Source organism: Sapajus apella, unplaced genomic scaffold (assembly GCF_009761245.1).
Source record: "Sapajus apella isolate SASKATOON/1434 unplaced genomic scaffold, GSC_monkey_1.0 scaffold153, whole genome shotgun sequence".
Taxonomy (NCBI): Eukaryota; Metazoa; Chordata; class Mammalia; order Primates; family Cebidae; genus Sapajus; species Sapajus apella.
The window spans coordinates 2,039,411-2,062,739 of NW_022437093.1; the positions used below are offsets into that span (position 1 = coordinate 2,039,411).

The 23,329-nt window shown below is 39.6% G+C and overlaps 1 protein-coding gene across 11 annotated transcripts in view; it reads left to right on the forward strand.

Moving 5' to 3' along the window:
- CDC27 (cell division cycle 27) overlaps window positions 1-18,281 on the forward strand; it is a 69,150-nt gene extending 50,869 nt beyond the window's left edge. For 3 of the 11 annotated variants that reach the window (XM_032265965.1, XM_032265968.1, XM_032265971.1), the window contains 6 exons: window positions 806-1,014; window positions 5,310-5,427; window positions 8,487-8,615; window positions 11,905-11,979; window positions 13,444-13,536; window positions 15,178-18,279. In XM_032265965.1, coding sequence (XP_032121856.1) covers window positions 806-1,014; window positions 5,310-5,427; window positions 8,487-8,615; window positions 11,905-11,979; window positions 13,444-13,518 — 606 coding nt within the window. In that variant the 3' untranslated portion in view covers window positions 13,519-13,536; window positions 15,178-18,279. Of the gene's footprint in view, window positions 1-805; window positions 1,015-5,309; window positions 5,428-8,486; window positions 8,616-11,904; window positions 11,980-13,379; window positions 13,537-15,177 lie in introns of all 11 variants that reach the window. The other 8 variants (XM_032265961.1, XM_032265966.1, XM_032265967.1 and 5 more) reach the window with 4 other exon arrangements.
- The last annotated feature ends 5,048 nt before the right edge of the window (window positions 18,282-23,329 follow it).

Here is a 23,329-nt window from a genome sequence, read left to right on the forward strand (position 1 = left end):
AATCCTAAAAACAACTCATCCCGGTAGATTCTGTTTTCTTTACAAAAGAGAGAACTCTGCTAGGCATGGTGGCTCGCACCTGTAGTCCCAGCACTTCAGGAGGCTGAGATGGGCAGATCCCTTGAGCTCAGGAGTTCAAGACCAGCCTGGGCAACATGACAAAACCCTTCTCCACAAAAAACACAAAAATTAGCCAGGTATGGTGGCCGGTGCCTGTGGTCCCAGCTGCTCCGGAGGCTGAGACAGGAGGATCACTTGAGCCTAGGAGGCAGAAGTTGCAGCGAGCCAAGATCACACCACTGCCCTCCAGCCTGGGTGACAGAACAAGACCAGGTCTCAAAATAAATAAATAAATACATAAATAAAAGAGAAAGAGAGAGAAAATGAGGTTCAGAGGTGACTTGCCTGAAGCTACCCTACTAAAAATTGCCAGCAGTGGGATTCAAATTCTGTCCAACTGTTCTTAGAACCAAAGCTTCTTGCACCACACTAAACTACCCCACAGAGTTTCTGTCCCCTGGTCATCTCTATACAGAGAGCTAAAACAAGAAGGTAGAATCGCATTATTCGACCTCAAATGAGAACATACCTTCTGATGACCATGAAGGCACAAGTATTTTCTTTGGTTTTATAAATAAATTTTAGCAAGCAAATTCACAAATATGGAATCTGTGAATAATTAGAATTGACTGTTGAAGCTCTTCCATTTTTGTCTTTCTGTTCTGAGTTGAGGTTTGGTTTTAGTCATATTTTAGAAAAAAATAAAATTTTAATTCTGTTTGGTTTTTGTTCCCATTTTTTTAAGGCCTGGTGTGCTGCAGGAAACTGTTTCAGTCTGCAACGGGAACATGATATTGCAATTAAATTCTTCCAGAGAGCTATCCAAGTTGATCCAAATTATGCTTATGCCTATACTCTATTAGGGCATGAGTTTGTTTTAACTGAAGAATTGGACAAAGCATTAGCTTGTTTTCGAAATGCTATCAGAGTCAATCCTAGACACTATAATGCATGGTAAGTGCTAATGAAGTGCAAACACAAAGTCTTATTGATGGTGCTGGTACTCACTAATTTTCCTTGTCAGATAGCTCTTTATTGTCATGAATTTGGTTACTGATACTTAGGGATGGTACATATTCGTCAATAACTTCTAACCAAAATGCTTTCTTATGAAATGTATATCTTTAACAAACTTTTTCTTTTTTTTTTTGAGACAGAGTCATGCTCTGTCGACCAGGATGGAGTGCAATGGCACAATCTCGGCTCACTGCCACCTCTGCCTCCCAGGTTCAAGCAATTCTCCTGCCCCAGCCTCCTGATTAGCTGGGATTACAGGCATGTGACACCACTCCCAGCTGATTTTTATATTTTCAGTAGAGACAGGGTTTCACCATGTTGGCCAGGATGGTCTCATGACCTCATGATCCACCCACCTCAGACTCCCAAAGTGCTGGGATTACAAGCGTGAGCCACCCCGCCCAGCCAACAAACTCTTAAATTAACTAATGATAATGGAATACCAGATCCTTACACTCAACAGTTTCAGTCTTGTACCAAACTTTTGGAGATAGTGCAGTTGGTTTTGTTACTTGATTTGTTACTTTTTCTTAGAACACTGAAATGGTGATTAGGACAAAAAGTGGTTGGGAAATTGGAAAGAAATAGTGTAATTCACTTACTGGATAATAGAAAGAAAATTGAAAAAATTCACTAGTTGTTGTTCTTTGACAGTGTTCTAGTTTATTGAGTTACTGTTAAGAACTTAGTGTACCCTTTTATTTAGTAGCAACTCTATTTTGCTTTTTTGTGCTTGTATATAAGTAAATACATAGGAGATTACTGCCTGGATCATATTGTTATCAACTGAATAAGATATGAAAAAATTTGTTCCTATTTCTGCCTCAACACCATACTTACTGCTGACATTTATTATATTTTTCTGGACTGACTTAATAGTTTAAATATCAAGGCCGGGCGCGGTGGCTCAAGCCTGTAATCCCAGCACTTTGGGAGGCCGAGGCGGGTGGATCACGAGGTCAAGAGATCGAGACCATCCTGGTCAACACGGTGAAACCCCGTCTCTACTAAAAATACAAAAAATTAGCTGGGCATGGTGGCGCGTGCCTGTAATCCCAGCTACTGAGGAGGCTGAGGCAGGAGAATTGCCTGAACCCAGGAGGCGGAGGCTGTGGTGAGCCGAGATTGCGCCATTGCACTCCAGCCTGGGTAACAAGAGCGAAACTCCGTCCCAAAAAAAAAAAAAAAAATAGTTTAAATATCAAGAGGAAATATAATTCTGAAATCATAACTCTACAGTAGTTTTTTGTCAGATATGGTTATCTTTTGGCTTAATTATTATAGGAGTTGAGTTTTATCATTCTATTTGCTTCTAAATTGGAAGCATTATATTACTAAAACATTTTTTGATTTGCAAAGATGTTGTTTAATGGATTACATCTTATTTTGCAGTAGTACTTACATTGTCTGAAAGATGTCCAAAAAAAAAGTGCTAGCTTTTACTGACCAATGTAACTATCAAATTGCCAATACTACCTTCTCTTCCGATAGATAGAAGTTCTCTGTAATATTTTAAGAACAGTTCTTTTTTTTTTTTTTTTTGACGGAGTCTTGCTCTGTTGCCAGGCTGCAGTGCAGTGGCTCAGTCTCGGCTCACTGCAGCCTCCACCTCCCAGGTTCAAGCAATTCAGCCTCAGCCTCCCGAGTAGCTGGGACTACAGGCGCCTGCCACCATGCCCAGCTAATTTTTGTATTTTTAGTAGAGATGAGTTTTCACCGTGTTGACCAGGATGGTCTCAACCTCCTGGCCTCATGATCCACCCACCTCAGCCTCCCAAAGTGCTAGGGTTACAGGTGTGAGCCCTGGTGCCCAGCAAGAAGTCATTTCTTAGTAGGACTTGTGTTGTTTTCGTTTTTCCCAAGTCTAGTTGATACTTGTGTTGTTTTTTTAAAACGTGTATTGTTTGTTCTGCTATTTTGCAGTAGTCACATTCTTAAAAAAACTTAACTGTATCAAAAATTATGTTTAAAGGAGGATTATTCAGATTGGCAAGCTTTACTAGGAGGAAGTTAAATGCTGATGTATTTAGGTAACTCTAAATACTGAGCAACTTTATTCTAACTACAAAATAACCTTTCTTTTGTTATCACCTTCACTATCATTAACATAGTTTTTAATACCTTTCCTTCATCTATAACACAATTATAATGATAAAGCCAATCAAATAAAGCAGATATGTTGTGCTCTCTTCTTATTCATTTGGTGCTTATTCTCCATCATCATTATCATCTAATTATGACTGTGAGAAGTCTCCATAATATAAATCATCCACATTATATTCGTTTGACGTTTTGAAAATTCAGGAGAAATACCTGTGTATCAACCTAATACACTATTACATAGCCTTTTAAAATTGTAATTTCAAGGTCTATAAGTATAGGGGCATGCTTTTGATAATAGTAAGTGGGAAAGGGAAGAAAGCCAAACATGGCACTATGTATACTATAATTATAATAATATAAAATATATATGCATTTGTACAAAAAAATGTGGAAATAGCATTGTTAGGAGTTCAGGCTTTAGAATCATTAAGGAAGGACCTGGTTAGAGTCTTTATTAGCTGTATAACTTTAAGCAAGTTATTTAACTTCTCTAAGTTTCAGTTTTCTTATTTGAAATAAGGGTGATAATGGTACCTATGATTCCTCCAGAGATTAAATGAGATAATTTAGCAATGGTCTTGGCACTCATGTAATAACTACTCAGTAAAAATTAGCTTTTAAATCTAGAATATGGCAGGTATGGTGGCTCATACCTGTAATCCCAGCAATTTGGGAAGCAGAAGTGGGAAGATTACTTGAGGCCAGGAGTACGAGACCAGCCTGGCAAAGACCCCTTCCCTGCCAAAAAAAAAAAAACCCAATTAGCCAGGCATGGTCATGTTTACCTGTAGTCCTAACTACTCAGGAGGCTGAGGTGGAAGGATCACGTGAGCCTAAGGTTGCCTACAGCGAGCTATGATCACACCATTGCACTCCAGCTTGGGCAACAGAGCAAGATGCTATCTTTTAAATTAACAAAGTCTATATTGTAGTGATGGGTTTAGGGATGTGGTTTCTTTTTTCCTTATTATTATAGTTTTATTTGATTTGATTTTATTGTTTTGGCTTATAAAAGTGACGCTTTAAAATGTTTTAATGGTCTGGGCATGGTGGCTCATACCTGTAATTATAGCATTTTGGGAGGCCAAGATGGGAGGATTGTTTGAGGCTAAGAGTTTGAAACCAGCCTGGTCAACATAGTGAGACCACATCTCCATAAAAAATTAAAAATATATAAGAAGGCCGGGCATGGTAGCTCACGCCTGTGATCCCAGCACTTTGGGAGGCTGAGACGGGCAGATCGCTTAAGGCCAGGAATTCAACACCAGTCTGGCCAACATGGCAAAACCCAGTCTCTACTAAAAATGCAAAAAAATTAGCCAGGCATGGTGACACACACCTGTAATTCCAGCTACTTGGAAGGCTGAGGCACAAAAATTGCTTGACCCCAGGAGGCAGAGGTTGCAGTGAGCTGAGATTACACCACTGCACTCCAACCTGGATGACAAAGCAAGACTGACTCAAAAGAGAAAAAATATATATAGGCTGGGCGTGGTGGCTCAGGGCGGATCATCTGAGGTCGGGAGCTCAAGATCAGCCTGACCAACATGGATAAACCCCGCCTCTACAAAAAATACAAAATGAGCCAGGTGTGGTGGCATGCATCAGGACGATGGAGTAGTTCCAGCTACTCAGGATGCTGAGGTGGGAGGATCAATCACTTGAGCCTGGGAGGTCGAGGCTGCAGTGAGCTGTGATTATGCTACTATACTCGAACCTGGGCAACAGAATGAGATGATGTCTTTAAAAAATAATAAAATGCTTTAATGGCTAGGTGTTAACGGCTCATGCCTATAGTCTCAGCTACTGTGGAGGCTGAGGCTTGGAGGATTGCTTGAACCCAGAAGTTTAAGGATGCAGTGACCTATGATTGGTCTACTGCACTCCAGCCTGGGTGACAGAGTGAGACCCCAATTCAAAAAAAATGTTTTTTAATTAAAAATAAATAAATAAAATGATTTAATGGTTTTTATCATAACTGATACTTTTGTTCTCCCCTCTAAGACCACCAGTATTATTACACTGGTTTATTAAAATGCCAGATTCTATACTTGTCCTTTTACTGATTGAACTAAATTAGCAACCTAATGTTTATGTCTTTAAAGTTATACTTTGTTTTATACTTTCAGGTATGGTTTAGGAATGATTTATTACAAGCAAGAAAAATTCAGCCTCGCAGAAATGCATTTCCAAAAAGCACTTGATATCAACCCTCAAAGTTCAGTTTTACTTTGCCACATTGGAGTAGTAAGTAGCTTTCTAAACTTACTAATACTCTATTAATCTCCCTTTTGAAATATGTTTGTTGTTGATTTAATTGCTATAATAAAATTTGGGGTTTTTTGCTGTTGAAACAGTATTCTGGAGTTTATTACAACTAAAAATACTACCCAATTGGCTTAGCCTAAGAAAAAAATCACAGAATTGCCCTTATCCCCTGCACAAGTCACTTCATTTCTCTGAGCTCTTCTATTTTATGAATGTATGTACTACTTGCTTACCTCATAGGGTTGTTATGTGACTCATATAAGAGATCTCCTGGCTGGGTATAGTGGCTCATGCCTGTAGTCCCAGCACTTTAGGAGGCTGAGGCAGGTGGATCACCTGAGGTCACCAGGTGATCCAAGACCAGCCTGGCCAACATGGTGAAACCCCGCTTTTACTAAAAATACAAAAATTAGCTAGGTGTGGTGGCACATGCATGTAGACCCAGCTACTTGGGAAGCTGAGGCAGGAGACTTGCTTGAACCCGGGAGGAAGAGGTTGCTATCAGTCGAGGTTGAGCCATTGCACTACAGCAATGTGCAGAATCATTTTTATATTTACATTTTTTAAGTGTATCTGGTAACATTGTACGTTGGCTGGGTATAGTGGCTCACACTTGTAATCCCAGCACTTTGGGATGCCAAGGCAAGAGGATTGCTTGAGGACAGGAGTTCGAGACCAGCCTGGGCAACATAGCGAGACCCAATCTCTACCAAAAAATTTAAAAATTAGCCTGGGATGGTGGCTCACACCTGTGGCCTTGGCTACTTGGAAGGCTGAAGCACAAGGATTGCTTGAGCCCAGGAGTTCAAGGCTGCTATGAGCTAAGAAAGTGACACTGCACTCTGGCCTGGGCAACAGAATGAGACTCCATCTCTTAAAAGAAAATAAGTAAATCATACTTTAATAGGAGAAAATATATGTACATTATGTTTGTTTGCTTTTTAAAATCTCATTTATTAGTTTCTGTTTAAGTATGGTACCTTAAGTTCTTGTTCTCATCCTCTCACCCCTTTCTCCCTCTCCCTCCCCCGACCTTCTCTCTCTTTTTTCCCCCTAGCAAGTTTGGTTTTTATGGGAATGGGCATACAGTGTCAGGAAATTATGTTGTTTGAAATGTCAATATCATGGGGAGAGTAGAATTCTAATTCTCTATTCACTATACTGAAATTGACCATGATAATTTTCTTAAAATTCGACATAGTTTAGCACCACAAGACAGGGCAAGAAAAAGAAGTTGACAGTAACTTCTTTTATAGTTAGCTACTACACAAAATATCTAGAGATATGTCTACTTAAAATTATTTTGTGTTGTCATCACCTTATTTATTCAATTCAAAATTGAGTATCTCTTGGCACCTTTTGGTGAAGTTGAACATTTTTTTAAAAATAGGAATTCTTCCAAAGTTACTGTAGAACAGGTTGTTTTAAATTTTTGAGTGGTTTATTTGAAGAAATTGTCAGGTAAGAGAGTAAGCTTTTCTCTTTTAGAGAACTAGTATTTAGGTTCTCAATCCTGTGGGCAGAATATTTGCAAAAATCATTGCATAGATGAGTTTAGCAACCAGATGTTGGCCCTACCTTCTGTCACATTCGTATTACTGTGATATTTGTTAAAGTTCCACAGCCACATTCATTCACTTCACTTTATTTATTTATTTTTTTTTTTTTTGAGGTGGAATTTTAGTAGACAGGGAGTTTCGCTCTTGTTGCCCAGGCTTGAGTGCAATGGAACAACCTCAGGTCACTGCAACTTCCGCCTCCCAGGTTCAAGTGATTCTCCTGCCTCAGCTTCCTGAGTATCTGGGATTACAGGTTCCTGACACCAAGTTCAGCTAATTATTTGTATTTTTAGTAGAGACAGAGTTTCATCATGTTGGCCAGGCTGGTTTCAAACTCCTCACCTCAGGTGATCCACCCACCTTGGCCTCCCAGAGTAGTGGGATTACAGGCATGAGCCACCACGCCCAACCCAGCCCACTTTATTTGTAACATATAATTTGTCCAAGGAGGAACATAGCAGAACATCATTATATACATATGAATGGTGAGGTTTGGTACTGTTGTAAATCTTTTAAATTTTAAGTTACTTAAAATGTCTTAAATTATTTGCTTCCCAGTATTAGAGATCAGTGATTTTCAATTATGTAAAGCAGAAAGATCATTTTTCAAATAAATTCCTAAAATATTGAAAATTTAATGGATCTGAGTAAAACAAGGTTTGTAAACAGGAATTCTTTTAATGCAGTTTTGAAAAGCCTAATATTTGAAAGACTGCATAAACCTGATGAAATGTGAATATTATCTGGCTAAATGGTACAGATCTTTTTTATGACTAGAACACCAAGGTTTTGCTTGCCTTTTAGACTTAAAAGTAACCAAGGCCGGGCGCAGTGTCTTACGCCTGTAATCCCAGCACTTTGGGAGGCTGAGGCGGGCGGATCATGAGGTCAAGAGATCGAGACCATCCTGGCCAACATGGTGAAACCCCGTCTCTACTAAAAAAAATACAAAAATTAGCTGAGCATGGTGGCACACGCCTGTATGCCAGCTACTCTGGAGGCTGAGGCAGGAGAATTGCTTGAACCCGGGAGGCGGAGGTTGCAGTGAGCCAAGATCACGCCATTGCACTCCAGCCTGGCACCTAGTGACAGAACGAGACTCTGTCTCAAAAAAAAAAAAAAACATAACCAAATATCTGCTCTAAAGATAGAATATTAATTATCATCATAGATATGTAATGTAGGACTAGAGGACCTAGATTTTGATCACAGAGCAAATTACTTAGGATCTCTGGACTTCAGTATTCTCATCTTTAGTGAAACAGTTGAACTAGAATTGGAAGCGATTTTAGAGATCATCTATTAATCATTTGGTAATCAATTACTAAATCCACTTACCACAGTGGACAACCTAGTTAGGCCCTACAACCTTATCTCTGATAATTTGATTATCTTTATGTTGGTTTTGAGTCACGTTGCATCTCACCTTTCTTCATAAATATCAAGAGGGAGCATTAACATGATCTTTATTTCTTATAGGTTCAACATGCACTGAAAAAATCAGAGAAAGCTTTGGATACCCTAAACAAAGCCATTGTCATTGATCCCAAGAACCCTCTATGCAAATTTCACAGAGCCTCAGTTTTATTTGCAAATGAAAAATATAAGGTAAGTTATATATTTTAAGGGTCTTCAGTGTTGTATTGCTTAAAAACAACATTATTCCTTGTTTTCAATAAGCTAAAAGTTATTTAACTTTAATCTGAGATGTTTTTCCAGAGCTGTTAATTTCATTTTTTGTGATTTTTATTTCTTCATGAAATACTCATAGGAAGGATAGGTGTGTGGATATTTAGGAATATGTGGTTATCCCTTGTAAAGATTCCTTATATAGAAAGGCAATTTTTTCATCAGGGAGTTATCTTAAAGGTAAGACCTAAACTACCCCCTTAAGACCAAAATAAGTGAACAGATGAAAATAAATGTATGGGCTGGCGCAGTGGCCCACGCCTATAATCCCAGAACTTTGGGAGGCCAAAACAAGCGGATCATCTGAAGTCAGGAGTTCGAGTCTAGCTGGGCAACATGGTGAAACCCCCATCTTTACTAAAAATACAAAAAATTAGCCAGGCATGCTGGCAGGTGCCTATAAGTCCCAGCTACTCAGGAGGCTGAGGCAGGAGAATTGCTTGAACCCAGGAGGTGGAGGTTGCAGTGAGCCAAGATCGTGCCACTGTACTCCAGCCTGGGCAACCAATACTTCATCTCAAAAATAAAAATAAAAAATATAAAAAAAGCCGGCATCGGCCGGGCGCGGTGGCTCAAGCCTGTAATCCCAGCACTTTGGGAGGCCGAGGCGGGTGGATCACGAGGTCAAAAGATCGAGACCATCCTGGTCAACACGGTGAAACCCCGTCTCTACTAAAAAAATACTAAACATTAGCTGGGCATAGTGGTGCATGCCTGTAGTCCCAGCTACTCAGGAGGCTGAGGCAGGAGAATTGCCTGAACCCAGGAGGCGGAGGTTGCGGTGAGCCGAGATCACGCCATGGCACTCCAGCCTGGGTAACATGAGTGAAACTCCGTCTCAAAAAAAAAAAAAAAAAAAAAAAAAGCCGGCATCACTCCCGGCCTGGGTCTTCCAACTCAAATCAGAGCTGATTGGCGACGGCATGGGGAATCAGTGAACTTTTCTGTGCACTGTGGCAAAACTGTTATTTTTATGATTAAAATATATATATATATATAAAAGAAATGGAGTCTTAAAAAGCTGCTTCTAGGCCGGACGCAGTGGGTCACGCCTGTAATCCCATCCCTTTGGGAGGCCAAGGCGGGCAGATCACCAGGTCAAGAGATTGAGATCATTCTGGTCAACATGGTGAAACCCCATCTCTACTAAAAATACAAAAATTAGCTGGGCGTGGTGGTGTGCGCCTGTAGTCCCAGCTGCTCATGAGGCCGAGTCAGGAGAATTGCTTGAACCTGGGAGGCAGAGGTCGCAGTGAGCTGAGATTGTGCCACTGCACTCCAGCCTGGGCAACAAAAGCGAAACTCTTGTCTCAAAAAAAAAAATTAAAAACTGCTTCTAGGGCCAGGTGCCATGTCTCATGCCTGTAATCCCAGTACTTTGGGAGGCTGAAGCAGGCAAATCACTTGAGGCCAGGAGTTCGAGACCAGCCTGGCCAACATGGCGAAACCCCATCTCTACTAAAAATTCAAAAATTAGCTGGGCTTAGTGTCACACTCCTGTAATCCCAGGTACTTGGGTGGCTGAGGCATGAGAATCACTTAAACCCAGGAGGCAGAGGTTGCTATGAGCCCAGATTATACCACTGCACTCCAGCCTGGGCAACAGAGGAAGATTCTGTCTCAAAAAAAAAATTTTTTTTTAAAGCTTATTTTAAATCTAATAAACCCTTTTCAACTTTTAACTACTCTTTGAGGTACTATAATTGTAATTCAGTATTTGTTTTTATGTATTTGCTTTATTGTACCTCTTTAGATATGTAATCAGTTTCTTCCATTGAAGGATTTTATTTTATTTTATTTAGTAGATATGGGGTTTCACCATGTTGGTCAAGCTGGTCTCGAACTCCTGACCTCATAATCCACCTGCCTCACCCTCCCAAAGTGCTGGGATTACAGGCATGAGCCACCACGCCTGGTCCAAAAAAGATTTAAGTAATGATTCTCAAAGTATGGTCTGGGAACTTCTGGGGGTCCCTAAAACCCTTCCAAGGAGTCCTAGAGGTCAAAGCTATTTTTACAATAGTATCTTGACATTATTTACCTTTTTCATTCTCATTCTGTCTCAAATGGACAGTAGAATTTTTCAAAAGTTACATAATACGTGATATCAAAACATTAAATGGAGAAGCAGATAGATGTGAGAATCTGGCTGTCTTCTATTAACAGACTTGCAAAAGTGTTAATGCCACTCTTCTCAATGACGTTTTTATTCTGAAAAATTATATAGTTATTTTTCATTAAAAAATAAATTACTGGGCCGGGCGCGGTGGCTCAAGCCTGTAATCCCAGCACTTTGGGAGGCCGAGGCGGGAGGATCACAAGGTCAAGAGATCGAGACCATCCTGGTCAACATGGTGAAACCCCGTCTCTACCAAAAATACAAAAAATTAGCTGGGCATGGTGGTGCGTGCCTGTAGTCCCAGCTACTCAGGAGGCTGAGGCAGGAGAATTGCCTGAACCCAGGAGGCGGAGGTTGCGGTGAGCTGAGATCGCACCATTGCACTCCAGCCTGGGTAACATGAGTGAAACTCCGTCTCAGAAAAAAAAATAATAAATAAATAAATAAATAAATAAATAAATTACTGGGCTAGGCGCAGTGGCTCACACCTGTAATTCCAGCACTTTGGGAGGCTGATGCAGGCAGATCACTTGAGGTCAGGAGTTGGAGACAAGCCAACATGGCTAAAACCCATCTCTACTACAAATTCAAAAATCAGCCAGGTATGGTGGCATAAACCTGTAATCCCAGTTACTCAGGAGACTGAGGCAGGAGAATTGCTTGAACCTGGGAAGCGGAGGTTGCAGTGAGCGGAGATTATGCCATTGGATTCCAGCCTGGATGACAGAGCAAGACTCTATCTCAATAAATAAAAATAGATCGACCGACAGATAGGAAGATAGATAGATAGATACATAGATAATCAAAAAGCAAGAATTGTCACCACCTGCGTATTTCACAAAGAGGGGTGTGTGTGTGTGTGTTTGTTTTTAGTGTACTAGAGTGCCTGCCGTTTCTTAGTACCTGTTGTCATATAAGTATGCATTTTATTTTCACAACAATAAGAACTGATGCAATAAGGAAGTATATTGGTTAAGATTTAGTTAGCTTTCATGAAGATAATTCGGGAAATCGAATAAGTAAAAATACTTGCTTGGTCAAAACTTCCAAACATTTTGCTACTTTAAGGTTTTTCTTTGCCTTTTTCAGTCTGCTTTACAAGAACTTGAAGAATTGAAACAAATTGTTCCCAAAGAATCCCTCGTTTACTTCTTAATAGGAAAGGTAAAGACTGGGCCATGGTCCCAAACTGTGACTTTCATAGCAAATATTGACCTTTTATATTTTATAAGAATAAGTATACCTACTGTACAGTATCTATTGAGCAAATTCAACTAAACCTCCAAACAGTGTTCTGGGAATAACAGATTTAGTTCTTAACACTTAAGAAAATGATATCCTAGCTGGGCATGGTGCCTCACACCTATAATCCCAGCACTTTGGGAGGCCTAGGCAGGTGTATTGGCTGAGGTCAGGAGTTCGAGACCAGCCTGACCAACATAGTGAAACCCAACCTCTACTAAAAATATAAAAAATTAGCTTGGCATGGTGGCACTCGCCTGTAATCCCAGTTACTCAGGAGGCTGAGGTACGAGAATCACTTGAACCAGGAGGCAGAGGTTGCCATGAGCCAAGATTGCACTACTGCACTCCAGCCTGGGCAAGAGAACAGGATTCTGTCTAAATAAATAAATAAGAAGAACATTAATGGCATTGTGTTGTCTTGATTATGAAAAATGGCTTCTGAGATTCCCAAGGCCAGACTAGTCCGTTTTTTACAGACTGGCCCCCCAGATGCCAATTAGTTAAAGTACCTGTAGACAGTTGTTAAGAGTTTATATATATAACTCCATTTAAAATCACTGTAAATGAAAGTTAATTAAGCGGTTTATAATCCGTTTAATCCCATTATCATTGTTGCAGTCAGAGTGATATTTCTTGGAAACTTACTACCTGAAAGATAGAAGCAAGAAATTCTGAAAATAACATCTGATTATATTAAAAGGAACACAAAAGCTAGTATGAGTTTATCTGTAAGATGAAAGTGTCTTACCCTTAGAATGAGTTTAGAGCATGTACACCAGGAGCCTAATTTAAATTATAAATATTTAGAATTTTAGGGGCCAGGTGCAGTGGCTCACACCTGTTGTAATTCCAGCAGTTTGGGTGGCCGAGGTGGGTGGATCACCTGAGGTCAAGGGTTCGAGACCCGCCTGGCCAACATGGCAAAACCCTGTCTCTGCTAAAAATACAAAAATTAGCTGGGCTTGGTGGCAGGCACCTATAATCGCAGCTACGCAAGAGACTGAGGCAGGAGAATCACTTGAACCTGGAAGGTGGAGGTTGCAGTGAGCCAAGATTGTGCTACTGCACTCCAGCCTGGGCAACAAAGTGAGACTCCATCTCAAAAACATTAAATAAATAAATATTTAGAATTTTGTAGCAGGAGAATCACTTGAACCTGGAAGGTGGAGGTTGCAGTGAGCCAAGATTGTGCTACTGCACTCCAGCCTGGGCAACAAAGTGAGACTCCATCTCAAAAACATTAAATAAATAAATATTTAGAATTTTGTAGTTGAAGCTCACAACTTAATGAAAAATGTAGTGCTGCTGTTTATTTTTAGGTTTACAAGAAGTTAGGTCAAACGCACCTCGCCCTGATGAATTTCTCTTGGGCTATGGATTTAGATCCTAAAGGAGCGAATAACCAGATTAAAGAGGCAATTGATAAGCGCTATCTTCCAGATGATGAGGAGCCAATAACCCAAGAAGAACAGATCAGTAAGTATCATACACATGATTTTGAATATTCTGAAAGTTACCTTTTGGCATAAGGATTTGTAGGCTACTCTTTTATTTTTCTAACCATGGTGTTTTTATTATACCAAATTTAGGGAAATTGAACAGGGTGATGTAATAACAAAATTCATATAGAGTCAGGTAATTAGTCTGTTCTGGATCTAGTTTGCTGTGTGACTTTGACAAATTCATTGCTAATTTTTACCCGGGCCCTCAATTTATGTTTGAATATGTAACCAGTACTGATTTATCTGCTTCATAAGAATGTCATTTTTTAAATAAGAGGACGGAGAAATTTCTGACAAGATAAATTCTGATTAGATGCCTTTGTTCCAGAAAACTTGGTGAAAGGCCTTAATTAAAATTATAAGCCGGCCGGGCCCGGTGGTTCACGCCTGTAATCCTAGCACTTTGGGAGGCCAAAGTGGGTGGAGCACCTGAGGTCAGGAGTTCAAGACCAGCCTGGCCATCATGGTGAAACCCCATCTTAAAAAAATAATAATTATAATTATAAGCCATGGGGCCAGGCACAGTGGCTCACACCTGTAATTCTAACACTTTGGGAGGCCAAGGTGGGTGGATCACCTGAGGTTAGGAGATCCAGGCCAGCTGGCCAACATGGTGAAACCCTGTCTCTACTAAAAATATATAAATTAGCTGGACGTGGTGGCAGGAGCCTATAATCCCAGCTACTTGGGAGGCTGAGGCAGGAGAATCACTTGAACCTAGGAGGCGAAGGCTGCAGTGAGCCGAAATCACACCGTTGCACTCCAGCCTGGGTGACGAGCAAAACTCTGTCTCAAAAAAAAAAAAAAAAAAAAAAAAATTATAAGCCAGGCATCATTTTGGCTTGTATATGTAATCCCAGCTACTCAGGAGACAGAGGTGGGAGGATTGCATGAGCCTAGGATTTCATAACTATCCTGGGCAGATAGTGAGACCCTGTCTCTAAACAAATTTTAAAAATTAGCTGGGTATGGTAGTACACATCTCTAGTCCCGCTACTTGAGAAGCTTAGGCAGGAGGATCATACCACTTGAGTCCAGGAGTTTGAGGCTGCAGTGAACTGTGATTGTGCCACTGCACTTCAACCTAGCTAGGTGACAGAGCAAGATAGATACAGAGATAGAGAGAGGGGGAGAGAGGGGGAGAGAGAGAGAGAGAGAGAGAGAGAGAGAGAGAGAGAGAGAGAGAGGAGAGAGAGATTCCCTGTAAACCTTTTGAAACCAAAGTTTATAGTCTATGTTTCTATGTACTAGCATGGAGTATCCTTAAAGTGGACTCCGTGATTGGAGGTTGGGGGAAATGTCAATTTTTTTTTTTTTTTAATGTCTCAGAGAACTAGCTAGTTGTAATTCCTAGGGCAGGAATAAGGAACTTGTTAGGGAGAGGCAGTTTGGGTAGTTAAAACCTTAAAGGTAAAATGCAATAAACTAATATCAGACCTATTATAAAATTAGGGAACTTGAATTCTGTTTTACTAAAGGATATGAGGATTTTTAAGGGCCTTTAGTTAGGGTTTTATCTCTCTGAATATAATACAGTTTTTCTTACTTGTTTTCATGAACCAAAAAGATATATTTGTCAGAAACCTTACTGTAGACTTTGATTTTATTTTTAAAGTGGGAACAGATGAATCCCAGGAGAGCAGCATGACAGATGCGGATGACACACAACTTCATGCAGCTGAAAGTGATGAATTTTAACTTCTGGAAATCAGACTTTTACAACTGGATGTGTGACTAGTGCTGACATGTTTCTTGTCCCTCCTTATATACCGAGTCTTTACTCTTGAGCCGACCCTGAGTCATCATCCATCACTTATACCATGAGTGTGCCACTTTCATTGGACCCTGACTGTATACAGAATGAAAGGCAGTGCAATATATAGCTGCTAACAAGACTGGCTCTTTTACCAGTATGAATGACAATTTACCGGGGGTAGGGTGGGGAACTTTTCTGTTTTTCTTTAATCTCCCTTTGTTTGAAAGCTATCATGGAAGGAAGAGTTATGTTTTATCTTGAAGGAACCATTAGATACGGAAAATAGTGATGAACCAGAATTTCTTGGTTGCTTTTTCAAAAATTTGTTTTTTTTTGGTCGTCTTCCTGATAAACAGAGTAACTGACCTTCATTTCTAGGTTCTTCAAGAATGGTGTTTGCAAGTGCCAGATGGAACAATAAAAGACATTGCCTATAACAGTAACTTGATTGCCAAGGAATGTAAATTACCTTAAACTTGCAGTGTCTCCTATAAACAAATGTAATGGGCATATTGGGACTCGTATGTAGGAATCAAATATCCCTCCACACAGTGTAGTGTACACTTACTCTTGGCAAAAATGCTTTAATGTCTAACTGAGGATTTTATTCATCTTGCTTCAAAGTGTTGATCATTGTTGTCTTGGTATTGCAAACTTTAAAATTGGTTCTTACCATATTGCCTCTTCTCTTTGAGCTCTGTGGGATCACCTTTAACATTCAGAGACGATAGAGTGGTTCCCCACTGAGTAGCCAAAACAAGTCCCTTAACAACCACTTAAGTTCACCATATCAATCAGAGTAAGAACACTAAAGTGGAGAGACTTTAAGAGATCATGATAGTGAAAGCCTTAATATAATCAGAATTGTACCATAACCTTGAATCTTTATTTGTTCAAGACATTATCCCTTTGACTTTTCTGAGTGTTTAAGCAGAGTGAAGAATGTGCAGTTACCCTTGGGTGAGATCATTTCCATTCTTTTTGACTCTCTGCTTCAGATTTTTTCAGTAGTGTGAGTCACCAAAACATTTACTAAGAGTAATTGGGGTTAGGATATTGGAAAATTTTAGCTTGGGGGAAGAAACATTCTTATGAGGAGATAGGTTCTGTCCTGAGTTTGTCATAATATAGGTTGGTGTCTTTGGGAAATGGCCACAATTTTAAGGATCTAATTATGCATATAAGATGATAATTATTGGAATTCCACAGTAACAGATTTAAACAGTCTTAAATTGTGTATCTCCTTTATTGTAATGTATTGATATTTTTAGAGAAACTTTAGTTGTTAACATTTTATTAAGTGCCAATGTCAGAATATAACAAATTATAGTTTCTTATAAATGACAGGCCTACAGTTATTATTTTGGATTATTTGATGAAGGACAAACTTATCTGTATTTGTTAGTCAAGCTGTGAAAATAAGGTGGATTACAAAAGATGTGAAAAAAATTTTAGCCTGTAGACTCAGTAATTTTCTATAATTTACTGTTAATCTCATTTGAACATGGATTAGATACAATTATAAGTTAATTTAAGTGGGGGTCTTTAGATATCAGGTGCCAGAGAAATATTTAACAGAATTCCGTACCTAAATTTTTGTATATGTACTGTCTAAAAAAGTAATTTTTTAAAAAAAGGAACAGTTGGGAGAAAATGAATATAATTAAAAATTCCCAGAGGCTAGCACTTGGATTCTAACAGATATGCTATTGTATTATCCATTAGTTCTGTAATATTTAATTTTAGATTATTTTATGTTTTTAATTGGCAGAGCACAAGGTGCTGTATAACAGTATCATATTTAGAGTTTTATAGAAAGCTTCAACCTGAGTTCTGCATTATAAAGCCTGAAGAAAGCTAAGCTTAGAACATAATTTGCTGAAGTATAATTATCTTTTTGTAGTAGAAATTTATGTCCTGTGCCAGAGGTGAGAGTCTTTCTGATACTGATTTTTTGATACCAAGGATAAAAGGATAGTTTTGTAAGACACACCATGGCAATGGCTGGTTGAGGGACACTTTCTGCCCAAGCTTGGCCTGATTTTATTTTTCCTATACCTACTTTCAAAGTCATTTAGGTATTTGAAACCTGTTTCCCACCTAGTAACACTTTGTGGCTTTTGCAGTTTCTTTTTTTGTCTTTGTTTTGTTTTGTTTTTTGCATGGAATGGGGATCAAACAACCAGAAGAACACATTTTGATCAATCAAAATGTTTGCTTCAAACATCAGAAGTTTCTTTTACAGAAATTAAACTAAGTAGTTTGACATCCTTTTCTCTGTTTCATACATATATTAGATTGGTGCATAAGTAAGTAATTGTGGTTTTTGTCATTTCTTTTATGGCAAAACCTGCAACTACTTTTGCACCAACCTAATGCATATATATATATATATATATATGCACACACACTTGTTCCAAAGTTATGTTGTGGCCTTGGGTTTGTTTTTCCCCTTGGAAATGGTTCTTAACTCTGGGATTTTAGAAGGTTGGAATGTTTTTTCAAGAGAACAGTGGTACTCAGAATAATGAAAGGTGGTCCCTACTTTTTCTGTATTTATCACTTAAAATTTTTAATTTTTCCAAGAACTACAAGTAACATTTGAACCATGCTGCTGTTGTACCTTAAACAAAAACTCAGTGATAACCAGTATTTAGTCTATTAAAAATGCTCTTTTTGAAGAAAAAAGTTTGGAAGTCTCTGATTAGCCAGAGTATAGTATGGGTCTTCACTGAGAAATATGGTGACCCATTTTCTTTGTGAAAACCTGGGAAAATCCAAGTGTGGGTGTGATGTGTGTGTTCTGTTTGCATTGAAACAATGTAATTTTGTGTCTTCTTTTTGCTTTAACTGACTTATTTCAGATATTGTATAGTCTTGTGGGGGAAAGTCTTTTCTGTTAATATATTTGCAATTCATTAAAGGATATGGAAAATCCAAATAAATTACTTTTAAAAGCAATTTATAATCAAGTTGTTAAAGCTATATGAAAGCTGTGCCATCTGTATTTTAATAATAAGGCACAGAAAAATAATGAGAGATTCAATTTTATGTTCCACAAAAATCTAGGGCAATGTTTATCTGATTTTTTAAAATTTACTCTCTTTTACTATATTTATATTTTTAAATGGTCATATTCTTTTTTAGCATTATTTGGAATATCAAAATAAATACTATGACAAAAACAATGGTAATTTTTAGAATACATTTTTTTCAAACTACATAAGCCCCTTAGCAGCTGCGAATCTGCAAGTCAACTGCTTATTCAGAAACATGATTTCTGAAATTTCTTCAAAAGGGACATAAAGGTTTTTTGTTCCAATTAGAATCTGTTTAAAGAGGCCAGGATCTGAAAGAAGAAAGATGTAGAAACTAGCTTTTACTCTAATTTGAAAGGGTTTTTTTGGTATTTTGGAGAAAGTACAGAGAGCTGAAGGGTTTTATTCAGACTTGAAGAAAAGGCGGTAACAGGGAAAAACACACGAAGGTGGGATGAGCTGGGCACATCCAAGAGGAACAATGCAGACTTCATAACCTTCCCTGGGACCTGCCATTTAATGTCAGCTGAACAAGGATAAACAGCAGCTTAGACGTGGAACTATTCTTTGGCTTGTCTAACTGACAACTTATGGTTCATAAAGGTTCAGTATAGGCTTCATTTTTCTTTGTAAGTGCAAACTTTGTTAAAAGGCTTTGTTTACTGAGATCCTGCTCTATGGATTGTGTTACCTGCTTCATGGATGGTTTTTTCAAACCTCAACACTAGAAGGTAGGTATTACTCCATTTTTACAAAAGAGAAAACAGGCTCAGCTATTAAATGATACAACTGGGCACTTTTGGCATTAACGTATGTTCAGAATCTTATATTTTAGTTTTGTACTTTCTCTGGAGGTTTTATGTCATATTTAATGGTAACTGTAAGTTGTTTTCTCTAGCTTTTTTTTTTTTTTAGACAGTCTCACTCTGCCCCCGGAGCCTGGGGTGCATTAGTATATTAGCTCACTGCAGCCTTGAAATCCTGGACTCAAGCAGTCTTCCCACCTCAGCCTCCCAAGTAGCCAGGACGACAGGCATGCACCACCACACCTGGCTCATTTTTTATTTTTAATTTTTGTAGAGACCGTGTATAACTATGCTGCCCAGGCTGATCTCAAACTCCTGGCCTCAAGCAATCCTCCCACCTCAGCTTCCCAAAGCACTAGGATTATAGGCATGAGCCATCTCACCCAACCCTCTCTAGCATTTTTAAATATGTAGTCTACTGTAGGATAACATTGATGTCCAAGTTTTACAGAGGAAACTTTATTATCAACCATTCAGATCTGCTGTATAACCCTTTGTTGGAGCTTTGATCTATATACTGCTTCTATACTCTTCCAGTACTGAAATTGGAATATGTTTTCCCTCTTTGAGTGACTAGAAGTTGCTTTAAAGTAAGAAAATTATAAATCTTCAATTTTCTTTCAGTTCTTGCATTCTTATTAACAATTTCCTCTATCACAAGGATTCTTTTTTTTTTTTTTTTTGAAGACAGAATCTTGCTCTGTTACTTAGGCTAGAATGCAGTGGCATGATCACGGCTCACTGCAGCCTCCATCTCCCAGGTTGAAGCAGTCCTCCCACCTCAGCCTCCCAAGTAGCTGAGACCAACAGGCATGCCCCACTACTCCCGGCTAATTTTTGTAGAGACAGGGTTTTGCCATGTTGCTCAGACTGGTCTCAAACTCATGGGCTCAAGCAGTTTGCCCACCCCAGCCTCAAGCGTTCTTTTAATATTCAACACTGTTAAAGAAAAATGTGGCCGGGCATGGTGGCTCACGCCTGTAATCCCAGCACTTCGGGAGGCCACGGTGGGCAGATCATAAGGTCAGGAGATTGAGACGACCATCCTGGCCAACATGGTGAAACGCTGTATCTATTAAAAATACAAAAATGAACCGGGCATAGTGGTGCATGCCTGTAGTCTCAGCTACTGGGGAGGCTGAGGCAGGAGAATAGCTTGAACCTGGGAGGCAGAGGTTGCAGTGAGCTGAGATCACGCCACTGCACTCCAGCCTGGCAACAAAGCAAGACTCTGCCTCAAAATAAAAGAACAAGAAATATGTAGGCCAGGTATTGTGGCTCACACCTATAATCCCAACACTTTGGGTGGCCGAGATGAGTGGACTGCTTGAGTCCGAGTTAGAGACCAGCCTGGGTAGCATAAAAAGACCCCATCTCTCTCTCATTTTTTTTTTTTCTTTTTTTTTTTTTTTTAAGAAGAAATGTAGGCTGGGCACTGTGGTTCATGCCTGTAAAGTTAGCACTTTTGGAGGCTGAGGGTGATGGATCACTTGAGCTAAGGAGTTCGAGACCAGCCTGGGTAACATAGTGAGACCCCCATCTCTACAAAAAAAAAAAAAAGTGTAAAAACTAGGCAGGCATGGTGGAATGCACCTCTGATCCCAGCTAGTTGGGAGGCTGAGGTGAGAGGATCACTTGAGCATTAGAAGTTGAGGCTGCAATGAGCTGTGATGGGACTGCTGCACTCCAGCCTGGGTGGCAGAGCAAGACCCTCTCAAAGGAAAAAGGAAAAATGTATTTATGACACTTGCTAAAGATCATAAGGCACAAGAGGGGGCCATGAGCATAGGTATAGGGCCTACCACAATGGGATCTTACAGTATGGGAGAGAGACTGGACTCTGATTAAACAGGGATAAGTGGAGATTTATATCTAAGAAACGGAGTGGGGTCAGTTGATGGAAAATTACTAAGAGAAAACATCAAGGATAAGGGGTTTCTGGCTAAACTGACTTGATAGGATTATTGCTGGTAGCCAACTATGTTGTTAATATATCAAAGATGGGAGACTTTTGCTAAAATGATTTAACAGGATTTTTTTTTTTTTCAAACAATATTCTACAAAGTCAGAGAGGGAAGCCCAAGATCAGGCCTAATCAGAACGGATTCAGGAGGCTGCCTAAGTTTTGGTGAAAGGAGAGTCTTGTCAACATCATCGACACAGAATTTTCAATTGAGAGTTAAAGCTGTATTTGAATCCCAAACAAGTTTAGGGAAAGAAAAAAACTGTATTTAAAAATTCAAGTTCCTGAAAATACAAAATTAAGTTTGAATAATAAAAAGGAGTGCTTTGGGAGGCTGAAGCAGGAGGATCCTTTGAGGCCAGGATTTCAATATCAGCCTGGGCAAGGTAGGGATACTCCATCTCTACCAAAAAAGAGAAAAATTAGCTGGGCATGGTCGCACGTGCCTTTAATCCCAGCTACTTGGGAGGCTAAGGTGAGAGAATCACCTGAGCAGGGGAAGACTGAGGTTGCAGTGAACCATGATTATGCCACTGCACTCCAGCCTGGGTGACAGAGCCAGCACTTTGGGATCATGAGGTCAGGAGTTCAAGACCATCTTGGCCAAGATGGTGAAACCCCATCTCTACTAAAAATACAAAAATTGGCTGGGCATGGCGGCAGTTACCTGTAATCCCAGCTACTCAAGAGGCTGAGAGAGAATTGCTTGAACCCGGGAGGCAGAGGTTGCGGTGAGCCAAGATCGCGCAACTGCACTCCAGCCTGGGGCACCGAGGTGAAACTCTCTTTCTCAAAAACAAAAAAAAAAAAAAAAAAAAGAATAGTTTGCTGTGACCAATTTTGATAATATTTATTTTTAGCCAAGTTTATTGACCAAGAATGACCAGTTTAGATAAATCATGGTCCAGCCCAAATTTCTTGAAATAACATTTTAAATGAATAAAGTAAAGGATGTGTACTCAACAAGTTAGGAACAGAAGGAAACTTCCTCAATTTAAATAAAGAGCATCTATTAACAACCCACAGCTAATACTTCTTTTTTCAGACAGGGTCTCATTCTGTCACCCAGACTGAAGTGCAGTGGCACGATCTCTGCTCACTGCAACCTCCACTTCCCAGGCTCAAGTGATTCTCTTGCCTCAGCCTCCCAGATAGCTGGGAGTATAGTTGCACACCACTAGCACTGGTCTAATTTTTGTATTTTTAGTAGAGATGGGATTTCACCACGTTGGCCAGGCTGGTATTGAACTCCTGACCTCAAATGAACCACCCACCTTAGCCTCCCAAAGTGCTGGGATTACAGGCTTCAGCCATCGCACCTGGCCCTTCAGCTAATACTTAATGATAAAAGACTAAGTTTTTCTCCTAAGATCAAGAAGAAGACGAAGATATTCACTCTTGTCACTTCTACTCAATATTATACTTAAATCTTCCTTTCTTTTTTTCTTTCTTTCTTTCTTCCTTCCTTCCTTCCTTCTTCCTTCCTTTCCTTTCCTTTTTCCGTTTTCCTTTTTCCTTTCCTTTTTCCTTTCCTTTCCTTTCCTTTTTCCTCTCCTTTTTCTTTCCTTTCCTTTCCTTTCTTTTTTTGAGACGGAGTTTCCCTCTTGTTGCCCAGGCTGGAATGCAATGGCACAATCTTGGCTCACTGCAACCTCCACCTTCTGGGTTCAAGTGATTCTTCTGCCTGAGCCTCACAAGTAGCTGGGATTACAGGTGCTGTCACCATGCCCAATTTATTTTGTATTTTTTAGTAGAGATGGGGTTTCTCCATGTTGGTCAGCCTCCCTACCTCAGGTGATCCACCCACCTTGGCCTCCCACAGTGCTGGGATTACAGGCGTGAGCCATCTTGCCTGGCCTACACTTAAATTTCTAGCTAAGACAATTAGCAAGAAAAATAAATAAAAGGCATACACATTGGAAAGGAAGAAATAAAGCCATCTTATTTGCATAATGACATGATCTTGTATATAGGAAATCTAAGGAATCCATAAAACCGTTAGAACAAATAAATCCAGCAAAGTTGCAGGTATAAGAGTGATATGAAAAAATTGGCTGGGCATAGTGGCTCATGCCTGTAAATCTAGCACTTTAGGAGGTCGAGGCAGGCAGATCACCTGAGGTCAGGAGTTTGAGACCAGCCTGGTCAACATGGTGAACCCTGTCTCTGCTAAAAATACAAAAATTGCCAGGCGTGGTGGCTCA